At 41.1% G+C, this 27,528-nt stretch overlaps 1 protein-coding gene across 1 annotated transcript in view; it reads right to left on the reverse strand.

Annotated features, from left to right (window-relative positions):
- The window catches only part of rasgef1ba (RasGEF domain family, member 1Ba), a 146,581-nt gene that overhangs the window by 111,561 nt on the left and 7,492 nt on the right, over positions 1–27,528 (reverse strand). Inside the window, exons 2-3 of the mRNA XM_061730671.1 lie at positions 13,620–13,667; positions 4,747–4,800 (exon numbers count right to left, since the gene is read on the reverse strand). Coding sequence (XP_061586655.1) covers positions 4,747–4,800; positions 13,620–13,667 — 102 coding nt within the window. The remainder of the gene's footprint in view (positions 1–4,746; positions 4,801–13,619; positions 13,668–27,528) is intronic.

A 27,528-nucleotide genomic window follows, 5' to 3' on the forward strand; every position in this document is an offset into this window, starting at 1 on the left:
CAATCAAACAGTCTAAGTATACATACATTTGTTGCTTTATGTAATTTTACCTGATGTGTTTAAATAAAAAAAACAAACAAACAAACACGTACAGTAGGCTTGGGCGGTATCCAAATTTTACCGTCAAACTTCCTCCACATTTTACCCAGGTATACGGTATTACCGTGACTAATTAAAAATGATGACGTAAGCCTCAAGTGGTATTACCAAAGTGTTGGCTTGAGCCTTCACCGTTCAGAAACTGAATGCCAAATACTATTACTGAACAATAACAACATAACATGCTTAATATTAACAACTTTTATTAACAACAAATGCAGCTTATAAAAAAAGTGCAAATACAACAGTCGCGCAAAAATCAATTAAGATCATGTCGGCGCCGACAGGATTTGGCAGGCGCACTTCACATTACCGTAAAGCCTGATTTATGGTTCCGCGTTAAATCGACGGCGTAGCAGTCTCATATCCTCCGCGGTAACGAGGATCGAGGAAAGTGCACTTTCGCATTAATTTGCGCACTGAATCAAATTCATACTTGGCCTCCAGCTTTTTTTTTAGAATTGCAGTATTTATTGACTTTGTTAGTTCGAGGTCGTTTTCTTTTTTGACACCAAGTCACTCGGTGCGCGACCTGCCGTCTTTCTCCCCCTCTCTCTCCCAGTGCGTCTCTCTCCGCTGTCAGGTGATGACATCACGTTCATAAACTTTATGGAAAGTCTCAAAATGTAGGTAGCCGCTAAAACATATTCAACTATTTAAGTAAAACTGAAAATTCAACCACACATAAGTGCTACTGGACATAGAATCAATTTCAATTTTAGGCATTAAATTACTTTCATTTGATTTTTAATTGTTATCTCTTATATAAGTCCATTGCATTTTTTCATGACGGTATTGAAAATTATACCGCTGCTATTTTTAGACAGCGACAGTATACAGTATTACCGTAATACCGCCCAAGCCTAACGTACAGTTGTCATGGACGTGAAATCAAAGTTACGAATATCCAAAACTATTTACTGTATGGACCAGGCTGAAAATATGTTTATTTCTACAGTAAAGTTGAAAATTTACACATTGAGGTCAATGGAGACTGACTCATTTTTGGAGTCAGTCAAGGAACTGATTTAAAATGTAATTTCAACCCAGAAGCTCGTAAGCACGTAAGTAACGTAAGCACCTCATAAAACAGTTGCTTTTCTCTGATATATATACACTGGCAGTGTTGTGCTAGTTACTGAAAAATAGTAACTAGTTACCGTTATTAGTTACTTCATTAAAAAGTAACTCAGTTACTTAGACCAAAAAGTAATGCGTTTCTATGAAAAGTAACTTTTTAATTACTTTAAATAAAAACATTATTTTAAATGCTCCCATTAATGCCCCTCTAGCCTTCATTTCAGCAGGTACTGTATGCATTTGCATTGTGCATCGTGTTCTGCATTCTGATTGGCTAAACAGTCTCCCCGCTTCTTCACTTCCTGTATCAATAGCGTTGGTCGCTTAGCAACAAGCTGAGAACGGCCAATGAGCTTCGGCGAGCAGCTCAATAAACGGAACCCTTTGATGAATCGTTCATTACAGTTCTCAGATATAACCAATGGTAGCATGTCGGCTTATAAGAATCTTTTTGCCCAGAAGAAAAAAGAACGACAACAACTACCTATAACTATTTTCTTCTCTCGAAAAAACACACCTTCACCGCGGGCTTTAGAAAAAGACGCTACAGAGTCGGGATGTAGCGACGCAGTCAGAAGGGAAATACGTGCGAGGCCGTGCTGATCTCCGCAATTTGAAGCCTTCTATAATAATTGTAAAAATAATTTCACTTATCACTTTTTGGAACGTAACCCCAGCGAAAAACCAGGGATTACTGTAATAACAATATCTCCACGTTGCGAAACTCACCTTGCTCTCTTGGCTCGCCATGACTATGACACCTATTGTATTACAGGTGATTTATTACATATCACCACAATGACCGTCATGTTTTTGAAAGAACACACACACTACGTTTCCTCCTGTCTCTGTGTGGAAAAGAAGATTCACTGTAGCCAGAAATCACGGAGTTTGGTAACGGTAATTGCGTTACTGAATTTAAAAAGCAATGCGTTAGAGTATTAGTTACTGCAAAACTAATGCTACTAAATAACGCGTTAGTCCCAACACTGTACGCCGGTATACACAAACATTAATTTGACTGATTTTTACATGTTTGAAAGTGTACAATAGTCCAGCTTGCAGCTTTAAAATCTTTAATCTTCAGGCTCTCTATTACCCCCTTTCCACCAAAAGGGGGTTTGGAACTGGGCTTTCTGTTTCCACTAACAAAGAACTGGCTCCGGGCCAGAAAAAACGGTCACAAGTAGCACCAACTCTTTGCTGGGCTAGAGGAAAGAACCGCTTACGTAAGCAGAGGGGGCGGAGTTATTAAGACAAACGGCAATAGCAAGACTGGGAGACAGAGACATTTTTAAATAAGAATTAGGCCACGTTTACACATATCCGGGTATTTACAAAAACGGATATTTCCCCTCTACGTTTTGAAAAATACCCTCGTTTACACGAACCCGCATAAATAGCTGTTAAGGTGCTATGAGCAGCCAAACCTGCAGGGGGCAGAGTAACGGGAAGCATAAAGTCATGCTAGCCAATCGGAATCCTGGAAAAAAACGTCAACAAATGACATGTGTGAAGCCTGAATAATATGGTTCCGCGTTAAATCGACGGCGTAGCCTACTTACGGTGCGCGTCGCCGCGTACCCTACGCCGTAGGCTCTGCGTTGGTGTAACACTGAACCATAAATCAGCCTTGACTGCAGTTACTTCCAAGACGGAACGAGAGTCTTTCGTTTGGAGTGACAGAGAAGTTGAGTTACTTTTAAGTGGGACTTTAGAATATAAAACAGGTAAAATACAAGAAAATATTGATGGTGGCCAAACAAATTGTAAACACAGGTCGCACAAATGATGCTGGTGACGTTTCTGTTGCATAATATGACGTTCTGAAGCCTAAATCTCCGTTTCCCTCGGTTTACAAGCAAACGTGAAAAAACTGAGTTTTTGAAAATCTCCACTTTTTGAAAATCTGGCCGGAGTTTTCAGAAATTATCGTTTTTGGTGACTTTGAGCTTCGTTTTCGTGTAAACAAACGGCCAAAACGCATGAAAACGCCAACGTTTTTGCTACGTGTAAACGGGGCCTTAATCTGGATGCAGCAAAGCAGCAGTGGTCTGAGGAGAAGACAACCTATCTTTTAGAGATGTGGTCCATGGAGGAGCTACGTGGTCAAGTCCTATTAGACCAAATACCTTGTTGTTGTTTCAACTTTCACGCAAACGCGGCGATGTAACTGACGTTTGACTGTACAGACAGACAACCATACTAGCAACTGAAATAGCATCCTATGCTACGTATGTCCACATCAACCCAGATGTATAATACACATACAGGTGAAGAATATGGTGTAAAAGTGAATTTATTTCAATAATTCAACTAGAATATGGTGTAAAAGTGAATTTATTTCAATAATTCAACTAGAATATGGTGTAAAAGTGAATTTATTTCAATATTTCAACTAGAATATGGTGTAAAAGTGAATTTATTTCAATAATTCAACTAGAATATGGTGTAAAAGTTAATTAATTTCAATAATTCAACCAGAAAATGGTGTAAAAGTTAACTTATTTCAATAATTCAACTAGAATATGTTGTAAAGGTTAATTTATTTCAATAATTCAACTATAATATGGTGTAAAAGTTAACTTATTTCAATAATTCAACTAGAGTATGGTGTAAAAGTTAATGAAAATACGGTACAAATCGTGTCCCGTATTAGTTCAATACGGGACGCAACATTTTTTTCTCAAATAAAGGACAATTCTGTATTTTACAGGACGGGTGGCAACCCTAGCAGCGACGTAATGACGTGGCTCCCCTTAGTACCCCGAGCTATGGAAAAGCAAACCGGTTCTCAGCTGGTTCACAAGTTGAACGAGTTTTGAACCAGCACCAGCACTGGAACTGGTTTGGTGGAAAAGGGGGATCTGGTACCTGTTCATCAACACTGGATGGCCCACCCACCTGCACTAGTTCATTACTGAGGATGGACTGAAGAAGGCAAAGCAGCTTGATGGCCACAAGGCCCCCCGGAGGGCTTTAGAGACAAAGCGTAAAGGAATAAAAGGGATGCTTTTATTCATTTATTTTTCCTGACAAATGGGAAATGAACAAATCCACAAATCTGTTGATTTCATTTGGCACTGCTGGACTAAGTAATTAAATACGTCACGTGCCAATTGGCACAGGATGCCTGCACCCCCACTCCCCACCCCCCTTCCCCCTCCTATATTGACAGATTTAGGCAGGCAAATACCCGGGCAGCTTAGTAATGTCCTTTGTTGCTGCTTAATTGGCTCTTTGTGGGTGTGCCAGTTTGCAAAAGAACAACAACAGAGACGCCAAGAAAGTCTGTGTTTCATGGTAAAAACATGGTATCATCAACAAAGACTTTTTCTTGCCATCTGTTGCGAGGGGGTAAGTCTGATTATTTAAAAAATGGATTTAATACAAAAGAGAACACAGGTTTAGCACATTTAGACTGAGCTCAATTATAGAGAAGGAAAAAGACATCTGTTGAAGCTTTGGGGAGTTTTTTTTTCCTTCACTTTGAAGGTATTTGACTTAATTAAAATCCCTTAAGACTTTGCGAGTACAATCATACAATTAAACAAACTTGAGACTCACCAGTCTGCTGTCGAACAGCGTCTTCTCATTGCTTAACGTCCCAAAAATTGCTGTCTGCAAAGAAAGAGCAAAAAAAAATAGTACTTTTATGAATAAATAAATAAAATGGTCAGGATCAGTGGGTTTTTGACCCGATCTCGCAACAGAAAGTGTTGGATCTTCACAGCGCAGAACAGTTTTTCATCAATAAAAGCTTGATAGTTGTACAATTAATTGCTTGCTTGGCGACGCTTCAGTCAGTGTTGCCAGGTTGAGCAGGTTTCAGTCTAATTGGGCCTAACTTTTCCTTTTTTACAAAATATTTAGGAGAAATTATTGACAAAAAAGTTTCCATTACGGCAGAGAAAAGTGGAAACTTACACAATAAACTCACTGATATTTTTTTTTGCTTTAATTTATTTACTCAATATAATTGTGGGTTTTTTTTAGCCTGAAATTCTTTTGGCTAGTTAGTGGTGTTGTGAAGCTTCATTTGCTTATGACTAGAAATGTATTACACATTTAAGAATTGACGGTTTTAACATGGAGAATGTAAGATTTGAGCTGGTTTTTCATTACTTTGGCGGGTTTTATATCGTGTTTGGGCTGGAACCTGTCAGATCTGGCAACCTCGACCTCAGCACTGGATTTTTTAGTCGGCGTAGTCTCGAAACCGGGCAAGCAAATATGGGTAAATTTAAATTTAGCAACAAATGGCTCGAAAATTCCAGTTTCTCTGGACATTGGGTTCAAAGTATGTGACTGTCTTTTTGGTCTTAAATTTTGTTTGAAAATGGTATTAAAAAGTCTGAAATTTAACTGAAATTCAAAACGTGTAGACACCCTGTACGGGGGACGTCTGTATTTACCGCTGCTGCCTTGTTCTGGGTCCGGCCTGGTGCTTGGCTCATTAGGGGTAACCGTGGCCACGTTAACCCCCTGAGAAACACTTCCTGCTGTCTCAGACACAACTTATTGAATAAAGCGAGCGAAGCCTTGGCATGGAGCGGCAGCCTCGTGCACAAACCTGCTGAGTGTTCGCCGTTGTGGCCCAAACAAACCCCACAGTGTGGGGGGGAGATAATGACGACAATAAAACTTCTGAATTTACTGCAGCGAGACAGGTGCCTGAGCTGGGAGTAATGGCCGTCATCTGCGTTTAATGCAGACCCGGACGTAAGCAGCACACACGGGCTAATTAAAGTTGAGCCTTTAAATACCAAAAGAGCCAACGGAGCAGAATAAAGTGCTTCCCCTTGCAAGTTGGATGACGGCTCGCTGCTGAACAAGGAGAAGCAGGTTTCCTGAAATGCAGAGAGAAGGTGGATGATGGGAAGCAACACGAGCTCTCCCAACCAGGGACGGGATCGACTGTGTGACATCCAGCATTCAGACACAAAGAGACGAAATCAGGAGCAAACAACCTCTTTCCATTTGTGCCGAGGAACCGTGAAGAGCCAACACAAGTGATTTTACAGGATGTTGACTCGGGACAGGCTCTGAGGAGGATGAAGTGGGTTAAGGAAATAAAAGATTATTCAGCCTCTGTTTTCTTCATTTATCCTCCAGTTACACAGACTAACGCTAGAAAAAACAACACTACCGCTTACAAAGAAAGAGAGCGTCCTCTGTGATGTTAAGTATTTATACTTTTATCACCACCCAAGATGACTTGTTCCTTTCTTTATTCTTTATTATGGCACTTTTCCACTAGCACCTACTTGGCTCTACTTATCTCAGCTCGGCCTGGTTTCTTTTCCACTACAATCCAGCGCCCGGATCAGAAGTAGGCGGGTGCTGTGACTTACTTGATTGTGTGATCTAAACGAACAACACTAAAGATGTAGAACTTGGAGGAGATGATATATGTGCTGCTGGGTCTGTGGCTTGTTTTCGATATCAAGTAAAAAAAAAATGAGTGAGAGAAGCTTCAAGCGGCAACGCTTTTTTTTTTTTTAGTTTGTCTCGGCGCTGCTGAAAAGTCCGTTGGTAACTGCGAGCAGCTTTGAAGTCAGAGCTTTGAAGACAGAGCTCCTGGTAAATCTTGTCGTTCCTTATCACCTTTGTAGATCCCTTTTTAATTCTCTCCTCAGCCACCAGGTTTATGAACATCTGAACCTCAGAGTTGGATCACGAAACAGACTTTTGCGCTGCCATTGCCTGTCAACTAAAATGAACAAGAAGCCGCCGTCAGAGTCGCTCTTTCGCTGATGTCACATCCTGACTCAGACGTCGGTGGCCTGTAGTGTGATGACGTCAGATACAGCCCAACTGAGCCTCTTACAACCTCGGCAGAGTAGAAACAGAAAAAGTATCTACTCGGCACGTTAGACCCCTACACTGATACAAATATTGTGCTTGATCTACTTAAAAAAAATAAGTCAACTTTTTGCATGAGATTATTATGTAGATAAAATAGATTATTATGTATAAACTACTTAATTTTTTGTAAGTAAATAATACATTTTGCAAGTACAGTCAACTTAATTGTGGTTACTTTATTTATCAAAATTAAGTTGACTTTACTTGCAAAAATGAAGTTGACTTTACTTGCAAATACATTTTGTGGTTCAGGAAGCTTTAATCTCCGCTGGTTAAACTCTGGCAGGGATTTATGGGTTAAAGACTTAAGCGGCATGTCGGATAACTGATGCCTGTTCACACACAAAGAGAAAATATATGCAAGAAAGGCCTCCAATACCCCCCCGATACCCAGCACAGTCACACTTGACGGAGTCATAACTACGTTGGTCTGAAGCACAAATACGTAGCAGCTTCACAATAAGGGCTCAAAATAGAAGAAGAGAAATCACTGCCGTGTACAAAACTGCTTCGTGTGTCAACCGTAGACCAGGGCGGCCGCGGGTCCTTAGAAAAGTATTAAGTTCCATTTTTGCTAAAATAAGGTCTTTAAATGTCTTTATTCTATTATTTCAACCCAAGGGTCTTAATTCTAAAGGGGGAATTTATCCAGTCATCATTAAAAAGTTTATTTCATCGTTTTGAGAAGAATCTTCTGCGGAGGTTCTAAATCTGTGTTGCCAGATTGGGCAGGTTTCAGCCCATTTGGGCTGAAAAATATAAATTTGGGTGCTGCTTTTCCTGGTTTTTACTAAATATTTAGGAGAAATTATCAACAAAAAAAGGTTTTCATTATGGCAGAGACGTACACAACGTACACAATAAACACTGATATTTTATTTGCTTTAATCTACTCAATGTAATTGTAGTCGCTTTAGAGCTTTGAAGACTCTAAAAACCGTTACATGGCGTCTTTTAATTACTTTGAAAATTCAAAACAAAAACATTTTTTTGCGTCACTTTCAGGAAACTTTTTCAGGATTGGTACTGCACAACCATAATGTGTTATGGTTGGAGGAGGAGGAGGAGGAATCTGTCCCACCCGAAAGCACAACAGATGCCGTCATGGTGCAGGTGAAGGTGCATGTCTAAAACTATAGATTTGTATTATTTCTGCATATCAGATAAAAACGAGGTGGATTTAGCCTTTAGTTGCGACACATCTGCACGTTTCCTTGTGCCGTATCATCCGACGAGGTCATGTGAGCACATCCTCCACTCCGTGAAGCTGCTGCTCTCGCGTGATGCTAAAGATGAGGACAAAGATGAAGAAAGCCATATGACCGCACGATAGTATCAAAACATACGGTTTAATTTAGAAGAGAGGAAATGACCTCCTCTCTGAGGGACGTGACCTGTCCAACGCCATAATACCGCAGAAGAAATCCTCTTAAAGCATATTAGAGAGACAAAGGCTTTAACCGATTACCGCCTGGAGGCTGCGAGCTGGTGGCGTTATCGGGTCAGAGGATCAGGGGATAAACTCCTATTTCACCGAATCTGTATATTGCCTCCTTGTTGTGTTTGAAGCAGCAAGCCTCGTCGGCAGGGTTGACTCGTGAGTTAAATAATGACCCGTAAAGTTACAAGCTGGGCTAGTGGTGCGTTTCTGACTCCGGTCGTCGATCAGCTGGGAGAACCAGAAGTCGGGTCAGAAACTTTCATTCACAACAAGCTCATGTGGGGTCTTCCAAACCTGGAAAACCTGTCTAGTTCCTGACCATAAGACTGTGAGGACCCTTCCAATAACTTGTCCTCTATTGTACAAAATGTTGTCAAAAGAGTTGAGACATTCTGAAGAAACCCCTGTGCACCTGGGACCAGGAATAAATGAATAAATAAATAAATGAATGAATAGCCCCCGTTTGATCTCTGGGTCCTCGGGCTGCACGCCATTAAACGCAGAAGTGGGCTCAGCCGTGCACTCCCCAGATCTGAGCTGAAAATCCTGCCTCTCTGATGGTATGAGGACGCGTAAGCTTGCAGATCTGGAGAGCGAGGGAAAAAGAAAGAAAGAAAGAAAGAAAGAAAAGCTGAAGAAGGTGTGTGCACCGTGTGCTATGCTGCCATCCATAAAACATGTTTTCCAGGGAGGGTCATGCATCTTTCAGTACGACGATGCTGAAACACATCCTGCATCCAGTACAGAAGCACGGCCATGTCGACCCCCCCCCCTCCAACAGTCCTCTTCAGTCTCCTCGGATCCAGACATTCATGGGAGAGAAGCAAGACAGTGATGAACATCATGCTGAACAAACTTTTCTTTTTCCTTTTTTTTGTTTTAATTAATTATCTGTGGTCCGACTGGAACATTAAAAAATGTAAGTCCAAAGCAAGTCCAAAGTTGATTAAATGCATTTCACAAAGCATGGGGGTCTGTGTTTCACCTTCACCCCCCACCCATTCTGGTGAAACGAAGCAGCCTGCTCACTCCTCAAGTAAGGAGGCTTGAGCTCAGTGCAGGGACTCCCGGGGCTGGTAGAGGGAGCAATGCACAGGACTGACTCAGGTAGGAGCACTGGGTGATAAATATGGGAAAAACGGAGGGTGTCTGGCTAGAATAACGCAATCCTTCCACGCGCTACGAGAAAATATATTATTAAAAACAAAACAACAAAAAATGGGAATCACCCAGTGCTGCTACTTAAAAAAAAAAAAAAAAAAAATAAAAAAAATAAAAAATACAAAAAAAATAAAAATAAAAAAAAATAAAAAAAATAAATATATATATATATATATATATATATATATATATACACACACACACACACACACACACACACACACACACACACACACATATATACACACACACACACATGTATACATACAGTACATACACATATATAGATATATATAGATATTTCTCGTAGGGCGTGGAGAGCTCTGCTCCGCCTCTCTGGTTTTGAGATGTCGCTTTGACACTTGAAATGTTTGGACAGATGTGCCCCCTTTTACAAAACAGTATACAAAAAATTACTTTTTTATTTAAAAAATTAGTGATGCACGATATTATCGGTAGAATATCGTTAAGGCCCTGATAACGGCCAAAGAATGCTCGGTATCAAACCGATACAGCATAAACCCGATAATTTTCACCGATAAAATAACGTTTTGGCCTCCTCCGATCCCTCAGTAACATCGGCAGAGTCACCTCAGCACTGTAGTCTTCTCCCCAAACCATTCGGCCGTGACAACCCGGACGTAAAGGCATTCAACGCTCAAGTGATGGAGTTTATTGCACTGGATAATCAACCATTTTCAGTAGTGAAAGCAGACACTTTGAAACTGAGTATTGATTGAGTGAATATTTTGGGCCAAAGCCTCAGGGCAGAGGAGCTTATTTCCATTGTGGTCCTGCGTGTAGTGTTCAGTAGGCCTGATATGAAAAATACATACAGGGTATATGTTAAATATCGGTATCCACAGATATGACCCTGAAAATATCGGATATCGGTCATAATTTCAATATTGTGCATCTCTAAAAAGATGTCCAGTTCTTCATACAGTCATTCTGCAGAACACATCTCTGAATACTGCACATCTGTGAGGCTTCTTTTATGACGACTGACCGTTTCCTCGCCTGCTCCGAGCCAGTTAGCCGTCATGTCATCCGGCTCGTGGATCCGACCTTCATGTGCGAGGCGCCGTTGCAAAACTTGGCCAAACTTGATGCTGATATGGTAATTACATATTCGCGGTCGGCTGTTATCTGGATATCAGTCAGAGGTGATTTTATGTACCAATCATTGCTTCCGCCGCTTCTCTAAGCCCTTAATCTGAGTATCGACGGAGTTTAGAGCGACGGAAAGATGTGCTTATGGAAACTTAGGACATTTTAATGAGAATACTTGAGACAAAAATGTATCAAATCAAATAAAACCAGAATGCTGCATATACATTTTACTTCTCATTCTCAAATATTAGAGCACAGATTTCATTTCAATTCCTGCGTTTGCTGCCCTTCACACAGATGGATGAAATATAACCCACCGCAGGTCCCGTCTGACTGATCACCGCAGAGTTTATTCTTGTTTTAAACACTTTAATAAAAATACCAGTTAATGACAGTTATTTGAATCAGGTTCTGAGCGGTTCTGGTCTTGTTCCTTGTCCAAACCCCTGAAGAACCGAGCGCCTCACGAGCACTTCAGAAAGCCTGACTGGGTTTGAACTTTGACTCAAATGAACATGAAACTATGCGTTTGAATGTCAAGAATAAGTTCTCTTAGGATATTTAACAATTTCTCCACATATAGTTCTGACTTTGTTTAATTATCTGTCCTAAATGTCGGCTTAAATAACTGAAAAGAAACTGGCCCAACGGAGCCGCTCAGAAGAAATCCCCCCCGAGTGACCGCAGGCTCCTCAAACGACCGTCCCAGGACGACTTTGATCCTGGATGAGGTAACTGCAAGCAAACCCCCGTGAACTTTAGACCCTCAGCAACTTCACAGGAGCAGGCTTCAGGTTTCAGACTCATCTGGGTTTTTGTTTTTAATCAAACTGACTAGACTGATGAGGGGAGTTGGGCGAGAGCGCCAGATGAAAGGCGTTTTTGGCAACATTTTCAGACTTCATGTCATTATCTGAGAGGAGGAGGAGGAGGAGGAGGAGGAGGAGGAGGAGGTGGAAGGAGGAGGAAGGGCAGTCAGGCCATTAATGTGCTCAAATATGATCTGTAGGCTGTGTGGGTCACATAACTAATTCACCTGCACGGTCATAGACGTGAAAGAGAATCGATGAGCTGATGATGCTCTCTGAGATCTGTTACATGATACAGCAGATAAAAGGGTGACGGTCGAGAAGAAGAAGAAGAAAAGAGGGTCAGACGACAGTCAAACGGAGACGGGAGATCAAAGCAGACGCCTCAAGCATTCGATCCTGAACGGGGGGGGGGCCTCCCGTTTCTGTCTGTGGACTAAAGTTGCTTTCGTCGACGAAAATTTACTAAACATCGTCTTCAACGAACCTTTATCACCTGAGGAGAACGAAATGAGACGGAACGGAAATGCTGGTAATGTCACGATAACGATAATTAAATATATAATGCAATATCGTAGAGGAATAAAAACAAGACTAAACTGTATATTACAAAATAAAAACTCTGCTAAAATGTGTCTTCATTTTCGTTGACCGAGACGAGACGAAATGTTGTAACAAAGATCCTTAATATCCATGTTTTAAGTAGTTTCCTCTGGTTTAGTTCTGCTGCTGGGTGACGTCACGTCCTCAATCCCAGTCGCTGCAGCGGGGAATCAGATCCAGAAGATGCAGCTGCAGGTTAGAGGCTGATGCCGTTAACGCAGAGCTCTAGGTTCATGGCAATTAAAAACAAAGTTAAATAGAGAAAGGGGCCGATGGCCGGCCACGCGGGGATCTTCTCTGGGGCTGGGAGAAGAAAAAGAAGAGACCATCTTTGGATACACTTTCCTACATAGACGTGGAAAAGAAAACCAAATGCGTCGTCGAAAAAGAAAAAGATGGGGAGAAATGGGGAAAAATAAATATGTTGTAAACTCAAATTAGAGCATCTTCTGTATCTGGAATGAATGTATTCTTGAGTTTATAAGGTAACAATAATATAATAATAAGATTATGCCGAGAGCGCCCCCTGCAGGTTTGGAGCACTTCCGGTTGTAGTGACTGGTTATGAAGCGTTTTTCTTTTGAAGATGGTTTCTTGTTTTATATAATTTTGTGCTTTGCATCGTTTCTCTATTTGCAGCCCGTTTGATGATGCTTCATTTGTCTTTGTTTTTTGCAGCACGTTTTTTCCTTTGCACCACGTTCCTCTTTTTGTACCTCGTTTTGAGTTTGTGAATTTGAATCCTTTCTGTACTTGAAGCCGTTTTCCTTAACTGAGACGCCTTAGGCCGTTGCAATGCGTTTGGTCCTTGTCGGCCACCGTAAAAACTAGACTAAAATGGTCGTGGACAATTCTGACTAAAATAAATAAAATGCTCAGACTTTTATTAGTCGACTGAAATTTTACACAACTAAAAGGAGAATGAACAAGACTAAAGCTAATAAAAACTAAAATGATAGCTTGACCCAAAGACTAGACTAAAGCTAAAATTGAAACAGGTTGCCAGAAACAACACTACTGTCAACGCTACGTTTAGATATTTCCACCAGTCGTTTGGAAGCAGCGGCTAAAAATACGTATTTTGTCTGTGAAAGTCTTCACATAACCCCCCCCGACAACTGCCTCCCTCCATCGTTGGAGGAGTTTCTATGCAGATTATCAACCCATGTCTAGGGAGCGCAGCGGCATCATGTGACCCAGACTACCCCAGCTATCTTTAACACAGCGCGTTAAAGTCGTCAGCTTGCATAACCCATAGCGGTCTCACATCCGAGTAACAACACCGGCCGCACGTAGCAACGCTGGTGGTCATGTGATGTTTTCAACACGCTGCGGTTAATGTCGACTTCAGCCGACTCTCGGCCACGTTTCGTACGGCCCGCTGGAGCGTGAACATCCTGTTCTGTAGGAGCGGAGGACACGGACACACAAAAGCGTTTACCCACCGGCCGTCTGGAGGAAGACTTCGGTTCCAGATGTGGCGCGCTGCGACACTGCAGGAAGACAAAAGAAACGTGAGGGTGAACACCCAGGACCAGGTTGGATCTCTGAAACTGTTTTTATAGCGGCTTGGGTGTACATCACACTTACTATTGTTGTTTTACCCAAAGTTGGGCAGAAAAGATATAAAAAGCATATAAAAAGGTTTCAGGTAACAGTGGTGGTACAGTGTGTTGCAGGACCATGTAGGAACATTTGATTAGTTGTTAGCTGCGGGGGACGTTGTGGGAGAGACAAACAACCAGTGGTGGACAGTAACGGAGTAAATTTACTTGAGTACTGTACTTAAGTACATATCCAGAGGATTTGTACTTTACTTGAGTATTAGATTTCTTTGGTACTTATTACTCTTACTTGAATACATTTCCAAGACAAATATTTTTACTTTTACTCGAGTAAATTTCTAGGAAGGCTGAAAAGTACTCGTTACTTTCAGGACAGACATTGGGAGACAGTTTGTTATGCTCTATATTGCTATATTGTACTGGTACATGTCCTTCCTGTAAAGTTAAGTGACTTCAACATTGAGTTATTGAAAGCAGAGATGTAGTTTTTTGTAAAGCAGTGGTCTTTGAGGGGGATCCAGACTTAGTTGGATGGTGCAGATTCATTTGGTTTCAGTTCATGATTGTTAATAAACTCTGCATCATCTGCTGTCCTCTTATGATCCCATTCATTTGATTTGTTTTGGGTGTTTCTGCAGGTTTTATATAACATTGTGTTTCTAAAAGCAGCACATCGGTGCAGCTGGTTTCAAAGAGTTAATTCTCAGAAACAATAGTTAAAAGATCCTTAAATTAATTTAGAAATAATATAGTAATTTACTGATGTGGAAAATAAGAAATGTACTCTTACTCTTATACTTTTACTTAAAGTAAATTTAAAAGCATTTACTTTTGGATACTTAAGTACCTTTAAAAGCAAGTACTTTTCTACTCTTACTCGAGTAATATTTTGACTGAGCTACTTTTACTTGTAACGGAGTAAATTTTGACCACTAGTATTTGTACTCTTACTCAAGTACTGGGGTCGAGTACTCTGTCCACCTCTGCAAACAACTGACTCAGTTTCACGACGAGACGGTTGCCAAGCGAGACACCAAACAAGGGTGACTCCGGGACATCGTTGGACATTGTTGTTGAACCGCCTCAACCTCCAGGCCTCTAGGAGGAACTAACAATTGCAAAAGGTCCTTTGTGCCACTTTTAAATGTTAAAGTGGACCTCGGAGGACCATTTCCAGTTACTGCTCTTATTTACTTCTACAATTAAAAAAAAAAAAAGAAAAAATAAATAAATAAGTAAATCTACTACTGAAAACATTCATTTTTATGATGAACGCAGAGTCCAAACCTCCAGCCATCCACCGGCCGGGACACATGATGTATTGTGGAAAGCTGATGTTCTCATGAGTACAAGCCCGTGAGTTGATCCGTGGCAGATTCTGACCAACCAAGACAATCCTCAGATTATAAAATCAAGTCAGCTGCAGTCCTGAAATAAACTCTTTGATCCACTATATTTATCTTGATGCACAAATACAACAACACTTCACACATTCCTCTTGAGGAGCTCGCGATGACATCTGAGGGAAGAAATCATCATTGCAACGCTTGTTGGACACAGCCTCGTGAGGGACCCTCATGATGCTTAGGAGGTTCCCATGGCAACGAGGCCAGATTCTCAATTTTTCCCTGGCAGAGACGGCTCACCAAACGTCAACAAATAAACCAAACTCTGAAGGATGAGGCAGAGAAAACTTCCTCTCAGAAGCAGCGGAGCTCGAGTCTCTGCAGGACATCAGCTCAAGTCTCTGAACACAGACATGTGACTGGGTGAAACAGAGCAACAAGAATCAAGACGAACAAAGTGAACGTATATTTGGGATTTTTGACAGAACAACAAATTCTGATGAATATATCTCCAGCCACATTGCTTCACTCATAATTGATAATAAAAAGGTCCATGATGCTTCTGAGATGAACAAATATCGCTCACTGACAGTTTTTATCATTGATTCTTGAAGTACATGTTTAAACAACCTTTTAGATAGTAGAGAGCGTCATGTGGCTACGATGGAACGAATCTCAGATTGGAGGACAGGAACGGGGGCAAGAAAAACCACAACAGGATGGAGAAAGGGAAGGAAGGAAGCGGCTCGTCTTTTCCATCAGATCAAAAAAACAGTCAGAAATTTTACTTCTGACCTTTTCGGTTCAGACGTCTCATCAGAAGGAAAAAATGCTTAAAGTTATGCTCACCAGGAAGGAAAATAGTGACGTGATCAACAGAACAGGTGGTGTTCTTCACCCAGGAAGTATATTGTTTTGCAAGGGAACAGCATAAGTTAGACACCACCAATTGGGACTACTTTACAGTACAATCACTTTCAGCAAATATTTCCAAATATCTTCCCTTTGCCTTCCGTGGTAAACAACAACAGCTCCTGAAACATCCTCCTGGATGCTAAAGAGCGCTTTTTGAAGCATCTCTTTGGTCATACTCCCACGTTGCCCGGGAAGCAGACAGGAAGACGCCCACCAGATGTCAATAAAAAGTCGTCTGCGTCTCCCAGCTTCTTCAACGGATCCATGCCGAAGGAGCTGTAGAGCTTCAGATGTTTCAGTGGTGAAAAATCAGACATAACGGCTGCATTTAGACGACATGGGTTAGTATAAACTGCAGAGTGCACCGGAAGCTTCGTAGCATGACGATTGTCAAGGAAGTAATAACGGCTAGCCACTAGGCCTGTGTTGGAGAAAAAAAAAATTTAAAAAAATAAATCGACTTTCCGATTATAAATCGATTCTCATATTAATTCCTAAAAATCGATTCATATGTCTAAAAGATTGTTTTTTTCATTTGAACATTTTCGCCCGGTGAACTTTAATCCCAGTAGTCACGCCATTTAATTCACGCATGCACGTGGTGTCAAAATATCAAACAATGAACACGGCGTCTAAGAGTAGCGGAAGCGCTAACAAAGTGCTGGTTTTGAAAACTCCTGAAAGCTTACTGTAAATCTCATATCTGGTTCCATTTCGGGTTCAGAAACGACGGCAAGAAAGGTGAGCAGGACAAAAGCAAAGCGATTTGCAAGGATGCCAAACAGAAGTGAAGTATTGCCGTAATACAACCAATGTCACTGTTACACCGTCACTGGCTGAGAATGTCTTTTTCATAAACTTAAAATAAAATTGCATTTGTATTCAACAATAACAGCTTTTGGGTGAATTTTTAATCTCATATTTTTTATAATGCACCAGGTTAGTGTCCTAATGGCGTCGTCTGTTTGCTGCCCTGGATCTGTTTGATAATTCTGCCCCACAAGATGTTTCTGAAAGCAGTTCTATCAGCATTCTGGGAGGTGATTGGTCCTTACAGCATCATTAGCTGCCAATACTTGCTGTTGAATATCAACATAATACTAGTATTAATATGTTGCAGAACTACATAGTATAATTCAGGTAACTCGGAATCGAATCAATTCTTGAAATTTGAACCAATCCCCAGCCCTACTAGCCACCTCTCAAAGTATATAAAAAAAAAATGTATTACCTTGTTTAAATTCACCCGATTAGGCACAAAAATCACCCCAATCAGGAAGAAAAAAAGACCAAAACCATTTTATCAGTTGGGAGGCGACCTAAATCCACTTGTTGTTGGAGCTAGCCCCCAGTGTTCACGCGAGGAACTGCAGTTTGGTTCTTAGCATTAGATGGTTGCTACTTGATCTCCAGTCCTGCTCTGCTGTTAGCTTCATTCACAGGACTTTATTTATTCATTTAAATAAATCTGGCTCCTCAGTGCCACCAGCTGTTTTTGGAGGAACTGCATCCACCTCTAACGTGACCTTCGCTATTGGACAAAAAATATATATTAAAAACGTTTTGAACAAACACTCTAGCTGTTATCAATAAGCACATATAAACCCCCCCCCCCCCGTTAACTTTTGCCTGTAGAAATGTAAGCGTGCACATGTGTGCAGTAGTTGTGTTGGTAAACCATTGTGCATGAACGTTTGTGAGTGTGCCAACAAGCCCGAGCCGACACCGGTGCGAGCGCATGAATGGTGGGGGGTCCTCCTGTATAGAGCATATCCAAAGAACTCATTGCTATTCGTGTGATGAGCCTCCTGGAATCAAACGGCGGCCAAAAGCATATTTGCAGAGTTCAGATGCACGCAAGAGAGAATCTACCACAACTCCCCTGAAGATGAAACGCACCTCATTTCCAAACGTTCGCAATGCATTTGTAGGAACACGCAGACGTCACCACGTCTGCATTGTTTGTTCAGTGTGTTACTCAATTTCTTCCTTTCTCCTTTAAAGTTGAGCTACGGAATTTTAAATCGAACTTCAAGAACAAACTCGAGCCGACAGTTAATTAAAAAAATTAAAAGCAACCAGAGATTGTACTTAAACTGGACTTTATTCTTTCCTAAATAAACCTCAAGGACGTGCAGCTTAAATGAGACCTAAAAAAAAAAAAAACAATAATCTGCCAGTTAGGTCATATGACCCAGCGGTTTCTGAAGAACTGTTTTGAAGCCTCTTTTTGTTTGTGAGAGATGCCGCCATGCTACTGGGAAGCCGAAGGGGACACGCCCCCCCCCCATGTCAAAGTTAGCTGCGGCAGTTTACGTTTACAGCAGAATAAGGGCACCTTCCTGAGGGCTACCACCTTAACCTGTTAACCCCTAGGGATTTTGGAGGTGAATTCCGCCTAAACAGGCCTATCAAAATTAAATCAACAATATCTCCACAATTGACCCTTTGTCAAGCCCCATTGCTAGGTCGCCCCCATTGCCAAATCAGACAGAACTGTCGTCTCTCCCGTCCACTTCCGTTGTGAAAACAGGGTTTTACATAACTTTATTTCTAATTATTGGACCAAAAAAAATAGATATAAAAAAAATGAACACTTCGGGTATCATGTAGTTAGTTTAAAAACTACAGTTTTCTGTGAAAAAGAGATATTTTGATTAGTTTAGCTGATAGCACGGTGAAAGGTGTGGCAGTCCACGTAGAACCAAAGCAGATATTTTTAGTAATTTAACGTTGGTTTTGGGATGAAATTTATTCCTGGGATTCTCTCTGGGTAGCGGGTGTCACTTTTACAACATTTACACACCGCTTAACCATTTTAAGATAAATAAATGAACGCGTTTGCGGTTGTAGCTTTGTTTTGAAAGTACGGAACGGATTTCTGCCACTTTGGGGATAAAAATACGATTCACCCTCACGACACAAGAGTTAATTTTACTAATACAAAGTTTTTTAAAATAATCCAGTGATTTAAATGTTGATACAAGGCAAGTAAAAACTAGGCTTTTTCCACCGATGTGAACGAGAGAGACGGCTGTTTGGTCCAACCGGATGTTCTGACCCGGATGTAGCAACAGAGGATGATGTTTCTGATTGGTCAGTCGGGGACCAATCAGAAGGCTGACAGAGGGTCAATTGTAAGGACAATATGCATAAGTTTGGTCTCAATGGATAGCGAAGACCTCCCAGGATACATTTCCAGTGTCAGAAAAAATTGTGAATGTTCACATGTCTGAGCAAAAAAAAAACAAAAAAAGAAAAAAAAAAAGTCTCATTCAAGTGTAATATATCATTTGAAAATGACAAGCCGAGCCGATGATGACCATCAATCTTAATCTGGGAGACCTCTAAAACATGCAGGGCCCCGAGGGGCCACAATTATCCCACCCTGCTCCACATCGACTACAATTAAGAGTAAGATGTGATAGATAGATGGATAGAGATATATATATATATATATATATATATATATATATATATATATATATATATACTTTTATCCCAAGCTTGGAAATTGTAGTGTAGCGGCAGCATTACACACAGTGACGGTGGACAACATATAGGATAAGAATAAGTAATTATAAGAACAGATTGTACAAAATAAAATAACATATAATAGAATAAAGTGGCAAGCGGTAATAACGAAGTGAAATCCTCAGCTCTAAAAGAACCCAACAGATTGTATTGTATAAAACAGCGTAACTGCAAAGAATGTAGAGTGAAAATCCATGATTTTATCAGCTTTTTCAGTAAGAACCATGATTTGAGTAACCGAAGCTAAGTTCTCCACATCAGTCTTTAAAAGAATCCATTAGAGCGTTTATTTCCTTCATCTTTCATTCATTGACGGAAAAAGACATCCTAATTACGTGAGCCCAGTCTGAAGGCGGCCGGAGACACTCGTCGAGTCATTCAAACCTCCAAAATACCTCTCGAACCATTTATAACCCTCCAGTGACAATAGTCTTATAAATTGCCCAAAGAACTTAAAAGATGTCAAATTAGCTTCTGAAAGCTCAGTTTCTTAAACAATTCCTTGTAATTTTCTTTTCCAAATATCCTTGTCGTATCTGAGTGGGGGTAAGTGTCAGCTATTACTGGAGCTGCGTCTTCAAGAACATCCAGATGGGTTCTTCTCCATCCTGCACGGTACAAATAGCCGTGAATAATAATACACGAGCTGCGTTCGGCACGTTGGGAGGAGATGCAGCTGCCGGTCAAGAAGGGACGAGATTACAGTCTCCATCCGACTCAACCGTCCTGCAACCGGGCAGCAAAGACCCGCCCCGGTTTGACTGACAGCTATCAGAGCCCTCTCTTGTGGAACCAGCTCGTAGTTTGGGTTTTAGGATTCAACTTATAAACTTTCCCTTTTTTCCCCATGATGCAATGGGCTCTTCCCTTCTTTAGTTTGCATATGTAATTAGGGCCCGAGCACTTACAGTGCGAAGGCCCTATTGTATCTGTAGGAGTTCTCGTTCTCGTTTTTATTTTTCTTCCAACGAAATGAGGGCCTTTTTGCCCCCCTAAACGTGCCCCAAAAGTCACCAAATTTTGCACGCAAGCCAGGCCTGGCGAAAAATTTGATATTTGATGGTTTGCATTAATGGGCGTGGCCTAATGGCTCAACAGCGCCCCCTAGAAAACTTTGTGCCTCAAGCCCCAAAATACGGTTTGACGTACATGCACGAAAATCGGTACACACCTGTATCATGTCGCAACTTAAAGAAAAGTCTCTTGGTGCCATGGCCGAAACCGAACAGGAAGTCGCCATTTTGAATTAATCGTGTAATTTTGGCGCAATTTATGCCATTGCTTCGGCCGCTTCTTCTCCCGAACCGTAACGTGCACCCAGGTGTGTTATACATCAAAATGTGCGTCTCGATTCTGCGACGATGCCCATTTCTTTTCTCAGTCAATAGCGTTACCGTGGCGACGATAGACGCCAAAAAGAGCGCCCCTCCTTTAACTGATTGGTCCATATTTGACAGTTCCTACTTTCTGCCATAACTTTTAAATGGTTTGACATAAAGACTCGTGGATGGTGTCATCAGACTCGGTTTTGAGTCCTTGAACATAATTGGTGCAGATTAGCCCCGCCCCTTCTTCTGATTGGTCGATATGTGATAGTTCCTATTTTCTGCAATATCTTTTGAATAGTTTGACATAAAGACTCGTGGGTGGTGTCATCGGACATGGTTTTGAGTATTTGACCTTTACTGGCCTGAATTAGCCCCTTCTTCTGATTGGTTGACATCTGATAGTTCCTACTTTCTACCATAACTTTTGAATGGTTTGATATAGAGAGTCGTGGGTGGTGTCATCCGCTAAATGTCCAGGCCTGAAGAATCTACATGCAAGTCATACAAGCGCTTCCACTGCAGCACGCCTGAGCGTGCACAAGGGTGCGAGGGCCCCTTCATCGCTGCTTGCAGCTTTAATTATTGTTGTTCTCCGTCTCTCTGGGCTGACATCTCTGTGGTTGTTGGTCTCTTTCATCTCAGAACCCCGACTAGGGAAAGCAGATTGCTTTCCCTCCCCAGTTATGGTTCTGCTAACCCCCCCTTTCTTTTATTTATTTATTTTTTTAAACAGCTATACAAAAGCGCTGAATTAAACTCAAGATACATTTTGCCACCAAAGATCAATCGTGACCTGAAAACGTAAATTTTGCCACCAAAGATCAATCGTGACCTGAAAACGTAGATTCCACCAGACTATTAAATCCATCATGATTACACATTTTCCACTTCAAAAACAGATCATCACTTCAAAACCGGTCAATCCGACTCCAGCGGGAGTCCCGAGAAGCCATTTAACAAGACTACTGATCCACAGAAAAGTCACATGCATGTGATTATAGGAAATAAAACATAAAAAAGTGTGTGAGAGTTTCAAATGTTCTGCGTCGGAGTCTCGTCTGCACCAACGACGCAGCTGATGAGCTCGTCGGTGGCGCGTTAAGTCAGCCTCCCGTCAGCCTCTGCATCTTTCTGAGCTGCTGGTTTATAACAAGTAATTCAGCTGTTTTGTTCTGAAAAGCTTAAACTACTTCAGATTCGAGAGGTCGTTGGGTTAACAATGGTGGGTTAGGGAGCGTACTGATTTGCGGGTTTCATCGATAAAACCTGCAAATTCCGTCTGGGTTCGTAGACTCAGGCTGCTGTGATCAACGCCTCCAGCCTTTTCCAGCCACTGGCACGTTCAATGATTAATGTTCGCTGATCTCTCGATGGTACTTTACTTACTGTAAATATATTCTTGATTTTGGTCGATACGATATCATTCCGATATCGATATAAACAATATGAAAGCCTCAGAAAAACTGCCGAGAATGCCCGCAACAGATGCCTGTGAAACAAAAAAATATTTTTGCCAAGTCTATGAAACTCCACCAGAATAACATTTTAGAAAATAAAAACTATACAACTAAATGAATGTTCAGCTTTTCTTTGTTGTAGCAGGGCGAGTGCTACGGGGCCCGACCGACAGGATAGAGAGGACACGGAGTTTTGTGCAGAACCCTTTATTTAGCAGACACCGCCACACGTGCACAAGCACAGCATCACACCGATCCCCAGCAGCAGCTTCTCAGTCTCCCCACCAAAACCTTGCTGCTGTCCAGCCTCGCCTTATCAAGGCTGGCAGGGTGGAGAGGTTGATGGGCCACACCTGTGACTCATCACCTGAGTGGCTGCCGCTCCTCCACCCTGCCACATTTGTATTTAGCCTTCAAACAAAGAAATATGACGTCACCATCAAATAAACAAAAAACTGTCTACTTTGTCCATATTAATAGCTGGTGTAAAGGAAGAGCTTCGGTGATGATACGCTGGATGTATGTAGACTGGCCTAATCTTCCCCTCAGAGAAGATGTAGCAACCTTTCTCCTACCCCTTTTCCACCAAACTGATTCCAGGGCTGGTTCTGGTTCTGGGTCAGTGCTGAGTTTGGAACTGGGCTTTCTGTTTCCACTGACAAAGAACTGGCTCCGGCCAAGAAGAACCGGTTCCAAGGTAGCACCAACTCTTTGCTGGACCAGAGGAAAGAAACGCTTACGGAAGCGGAGGGGGCGGAGTTATTAAGACCAACAGCAATAGCAAGACTGGGAGACGGAGACATTTTAAAATAAGAATTAATCTGGATGCAGCAAAGCATCATGGGTCTGAGGAGGAGACAACCTGCCCAAGTCCTATCAGACAAATACCTTGTTGTTGCCTCAACTTTCACGCAAACGCAGCGACGTAACTGACGTTTGCAGCGACGTAATGACGTGGCTGTGGAAAACAAACCGGTTCTCAGCTGGTTCGCAAGTTGAATGAGTGAAACAGCACCAGCACTGGCCCAGAACCAGCCCTGGAACCGGTTTGGTTGAAAAGGGGTATCCTTTAAGATGAATTTATTGACCTCTATCACTGTAGTGCACGGTAGTATGTGTGGTTTGCAGAGGTGTATAATCCAGGTGCCATAAAGTAAAAACTCTGCCATGTTTCTGGATCAGCATGTACATTTAGAACAGGGGTTTTCACTGATTGACCTACCATCTACCTGCAGAGGAACTGGTTTAATGATTGGTTGGAACAACTGCTGGACTGGATTTTTACTTTGGCACCTGGATTATACACCTCTGGTGGTTTGTGATGTCAGCAGAAGACAATAATAAACCAATATTAGTAATAATAATAATTAACCCACAGTGGCATAAATAAAAGAATTACCTGAATTACAAAGGACATAAATAACACGCCATACTGCAAATCACCAATAGGGGTCAGTGTCGGGTCATTAAATGATACCATAGCTTGGTGCAACAGGCAGGTCACGTGACCAAGCCAAAGTGAGACAGCCCCGTCAGCTACCGTCAAGGTCAATACAACAGCCTCACTGACTGACAACTACACAACTAAATAAACACTGGCAGAAAGAAATAAGAGTATAGTCATTAACTAAGTTACATGTCTGGCCATCCATGTTTCGCGGGGTTCAGTAAGACATGCTAAATGATAAGCTAACGGAACAAATGAGCACATTACCCTGATAATATTAATAGCTTTCTTCGCATATGAAATATAAATAACATCCACTCGTCATGTAACTTACATCCTCACCGACGCACACTGTTGTACGAACGAAAAATAACGCTGACGACCGGTAGAAGATTAAACTCGACTAAGGTAATTAACTACGCTGACAAAAGGTCATTTTGTAAGGAATGGGGCAGAGGAAGATGACTTTACCCTCTTTATTAATGGAATAAACATCATGAGTCACTACTGTAATAATAAGCAGGGGGGGCGCGGGAAGACGGAGCAGAGCTGTAAACTAGAGGGCTGGATTGGGATCGGGTCCCAATGCAACGCAAATCTCGCGGGACCCGGCAGGCGGTTTGAACTCTCCTGCGGGCGGGAGCGGGCAACCAAAAAAAACAAAAAACAATGCGGGATCAGGATGGAGTTTTTTTAATTTTTTTATTTAATTTAAATCTTAAAACTCAATGAAAAATGAAGAACAAAGGTAACATACAAATACAGTGATTCCAACGCCATATTGAAGAATATATAAAGGACAAGGCAGTTGAATGTAAATTAAAAAGATAAGTAAAAATAAAAAAAACATATTGTGCGAGAGTAGGTTTCATGTAAACAAATTGAGCGATTTACAGATGACGATGGTCTTTTGTGCCTTTGTGTTTTTTGATGAGTAGATTGTCCTCATATATTGATCAAGCTCTTTTTTGAATACAAGGAGTTCAGGCTTTCTGTGGATGAATTTGCACTTATGTATGTGAAACTTAGCTAAAAATAAAGACAGATTAATAAAAAAGAAAGCGTCTTTGTGATTAAAATTATGAAAACCAAAAATAACATTCTTAAAATAAAGATGAAAATCAGAAAAGACAGAATCAGCAATATACTTGTGGAAGTCCCTCCAGAATTTATAAGTGAATTAAAATCACATGACCAGAATATAGGTGAGGATATGCTTCAGGATGCCTTTGGCAAAAATAACAATTAACATCTATATCCTTCTTAAATTTTGATAAATATTGTTTTACAGGGTAGAATTTGTGTATCAATTTAAAAGAAATCTCTTTGACTTTATTTGTTAGAAAGAATCTTTGTGGTAACGACCAAACTTTTGTCCACTCAATATCTGTCACGAAATTGAGCCAATAAAATGTGGCTGGTGGGGTGGAAGTTAAACCGTCCTGAGACATGGCTCTTACTTTGGCATTCGGAAGCTTACCAGATGAAAAGGAAACACTACCAAGAGAAGACTGTGACATATCAGGAGGGTTGCATGATAGGGGGGGATCGGGATGTAGTCTAGCGACAAGGTGGACATCAATGACGTGGAAAATAAACCTCAAAGAAGGTCTTTACAAAACAAAGACAAAGCAAGGAAAGTCAGATATTTGGAGAAACTGCGTGCGAGTGGCAGTCTCAAAACAACAGCCCTGGTTTGAGAAGATGTGCAAGGGAAAGCAAGCACACACAAGTCATTGATAGAGTGTGGAATAGGAATGGAATAGTGATGTGATTATTTGCAACCTGCGGGACAAATAGGAGTTCATGTCTATTAAAAGGTATGTGATCGTATTAAAAAACATTTATTGTTATACTGGGTGAAATGGTCCTTCCATCCTGAGAGTAGCCAGTGAATAATGTGTTCAGAAAAAGGAAAGAAAAAAATCCGACCTCTCTGACAGCTTCAATCCTGTAAAAACTCTGTTTTTTGCGCACAGCCCACCCCCTAGAAGGCCTATTTTCAATTACTACTTATTATTGTTAGTATCATAATTGTTGGTTGGTATTTGTATTGAAAAGTGCTATACAAATAAAGTTATATTATTATTATAATTTTTATTTTATTATTTCACAGTGTCACCGAATCATTTGCCAATACAAGCACTTTTGTTCATGTTTAATTAATAATACAATATAAAATTATAGTTGGGTTTTGTGTCTTATTATTAGTAGAGTAATGTTTGTACAATTATGTTTGTACAATAAATTCTACCAAGAATTACTTTGAATGTAAAAAATTCAGAAGAAAAAATGTAAACACACTGCTCACATAATTGCATGAATATTTGGAGAAATGTAATGTCTTACTTAGTTTTATTTTATTTAATATTTATGCTACTATGCATTATCCTACGGACTTCATTCACTGTATGTCTTGTAATGTATCTGCTTATATTCTTGATGCCAGACTTTGTATTGTTCATGGTCAATGTTCTGACTGGGTTCAAAATCTTAAAATAAAATGGGCTGTGTCCGCGGCTTACGTCATCACTGACATAGCCAATGTGTTGCGGTGGGTGAAACACTGAAATCAGACTGATCTATATCAAAATATCTAGAAAATGTGTTTAAAACTCATCACCGCTATTGTATTAAAGTATATTGTGATATATGTTGATATTGAACTATTGTCCAGCCCTACCTGGGGCCGGGTTACCTGATCACTGGCAGGGCAGGTGTGTTAACGGCCCAGATGTTGTGCTTCCAGTTCAGCAGGAAGGTTTATTGGTGACTTGGAGTTTATTTCGGCAGGTAGGTTTCTTTATGAGCAGACGCAGCTACCCCAAGAACAACTATAGAGGCCGCTACGCTCCCCCAAGACCAAAAAGATCTCACTGGAGACACAGAAGGACCGAAGCGTACTCAAGAAATGCAGCCGGCTCCACCCCCTTCTTGTAGACGGCAGCCATTAAAAAGGTGCACAGGTGAGGCAGCATCTTCCGCTATGACCCATCCTGCAGACACGCCTCTCTGATGACGTCAGCAGCCGTGAGCTGGTCCAGATATCGGTGAAAGCTTAGTTCGTATTTAAGTACATGTGAAGCCGCCAGCTGCACACTTGGACCCCCCCCCCCCCCGAATCTGATTAAGTTCATTCTGAGTTCAACTTGGCTCAAGGATCCACAGATACTCCCGTTTTTTTGTTTTTTTGTTTAGTATTTATTTTACAAAACAGACAAACAAAGCGGTACAAAAACAAAACAACAACAACAAAAATCTATGTTTTTGCTCAGATTTCTTTTTATATGTGGGTGTGTATGCGGGTGTGTATGTGGGTGTGTATGAGTGTGATGGTTTTCTAGAATGATGGTTATTTTAGGAGACAGCAGCCAATAATAAATAAATAAAATACAAAAATAAATGAATAAATGAGGAAAAATGATAAATAAATAATCATATTTAAAAAAGGTTAAAAGGGGGAATCAGTATTAATGCAGCAAGAAATGAGAAAGAAAGGGATGAGGGAGGTGAGAAGAGAAGAAAGGAGAGACAGATCTCTCCGGTCCGGATCCTGCCGTTTGTCCGATCGTGGTTCTGGACTACGTTTCTACTCTGGTGACCAGAGAAGACGGAGAGAACCACGTCAGGACTTACTGTTTTCATCCATGAAACCGGAGCGATGCACAATAACGTGACTCTCGTTGATGAAAATGTTTCCCTAAGCTGTCAGTAAACAATTTTGTTGTTGATGAAAAACGTGGCTGGACAGCGATTGCATAA

Source organism: Cololabis saira, chromosome 9 (assembly GCF_033807715.1).
Source record: "Cololabis saira isolate AMF1-May2022 chromosome 9, fColSai1.1, whole genome shotgun sequence".
Classification (NCBI taxonomy): Eukaryota; Metazoa; Chordata; class Actinopteri; order Beloniformes; family Belonidae; genus Cololabis; species Cololabis saira.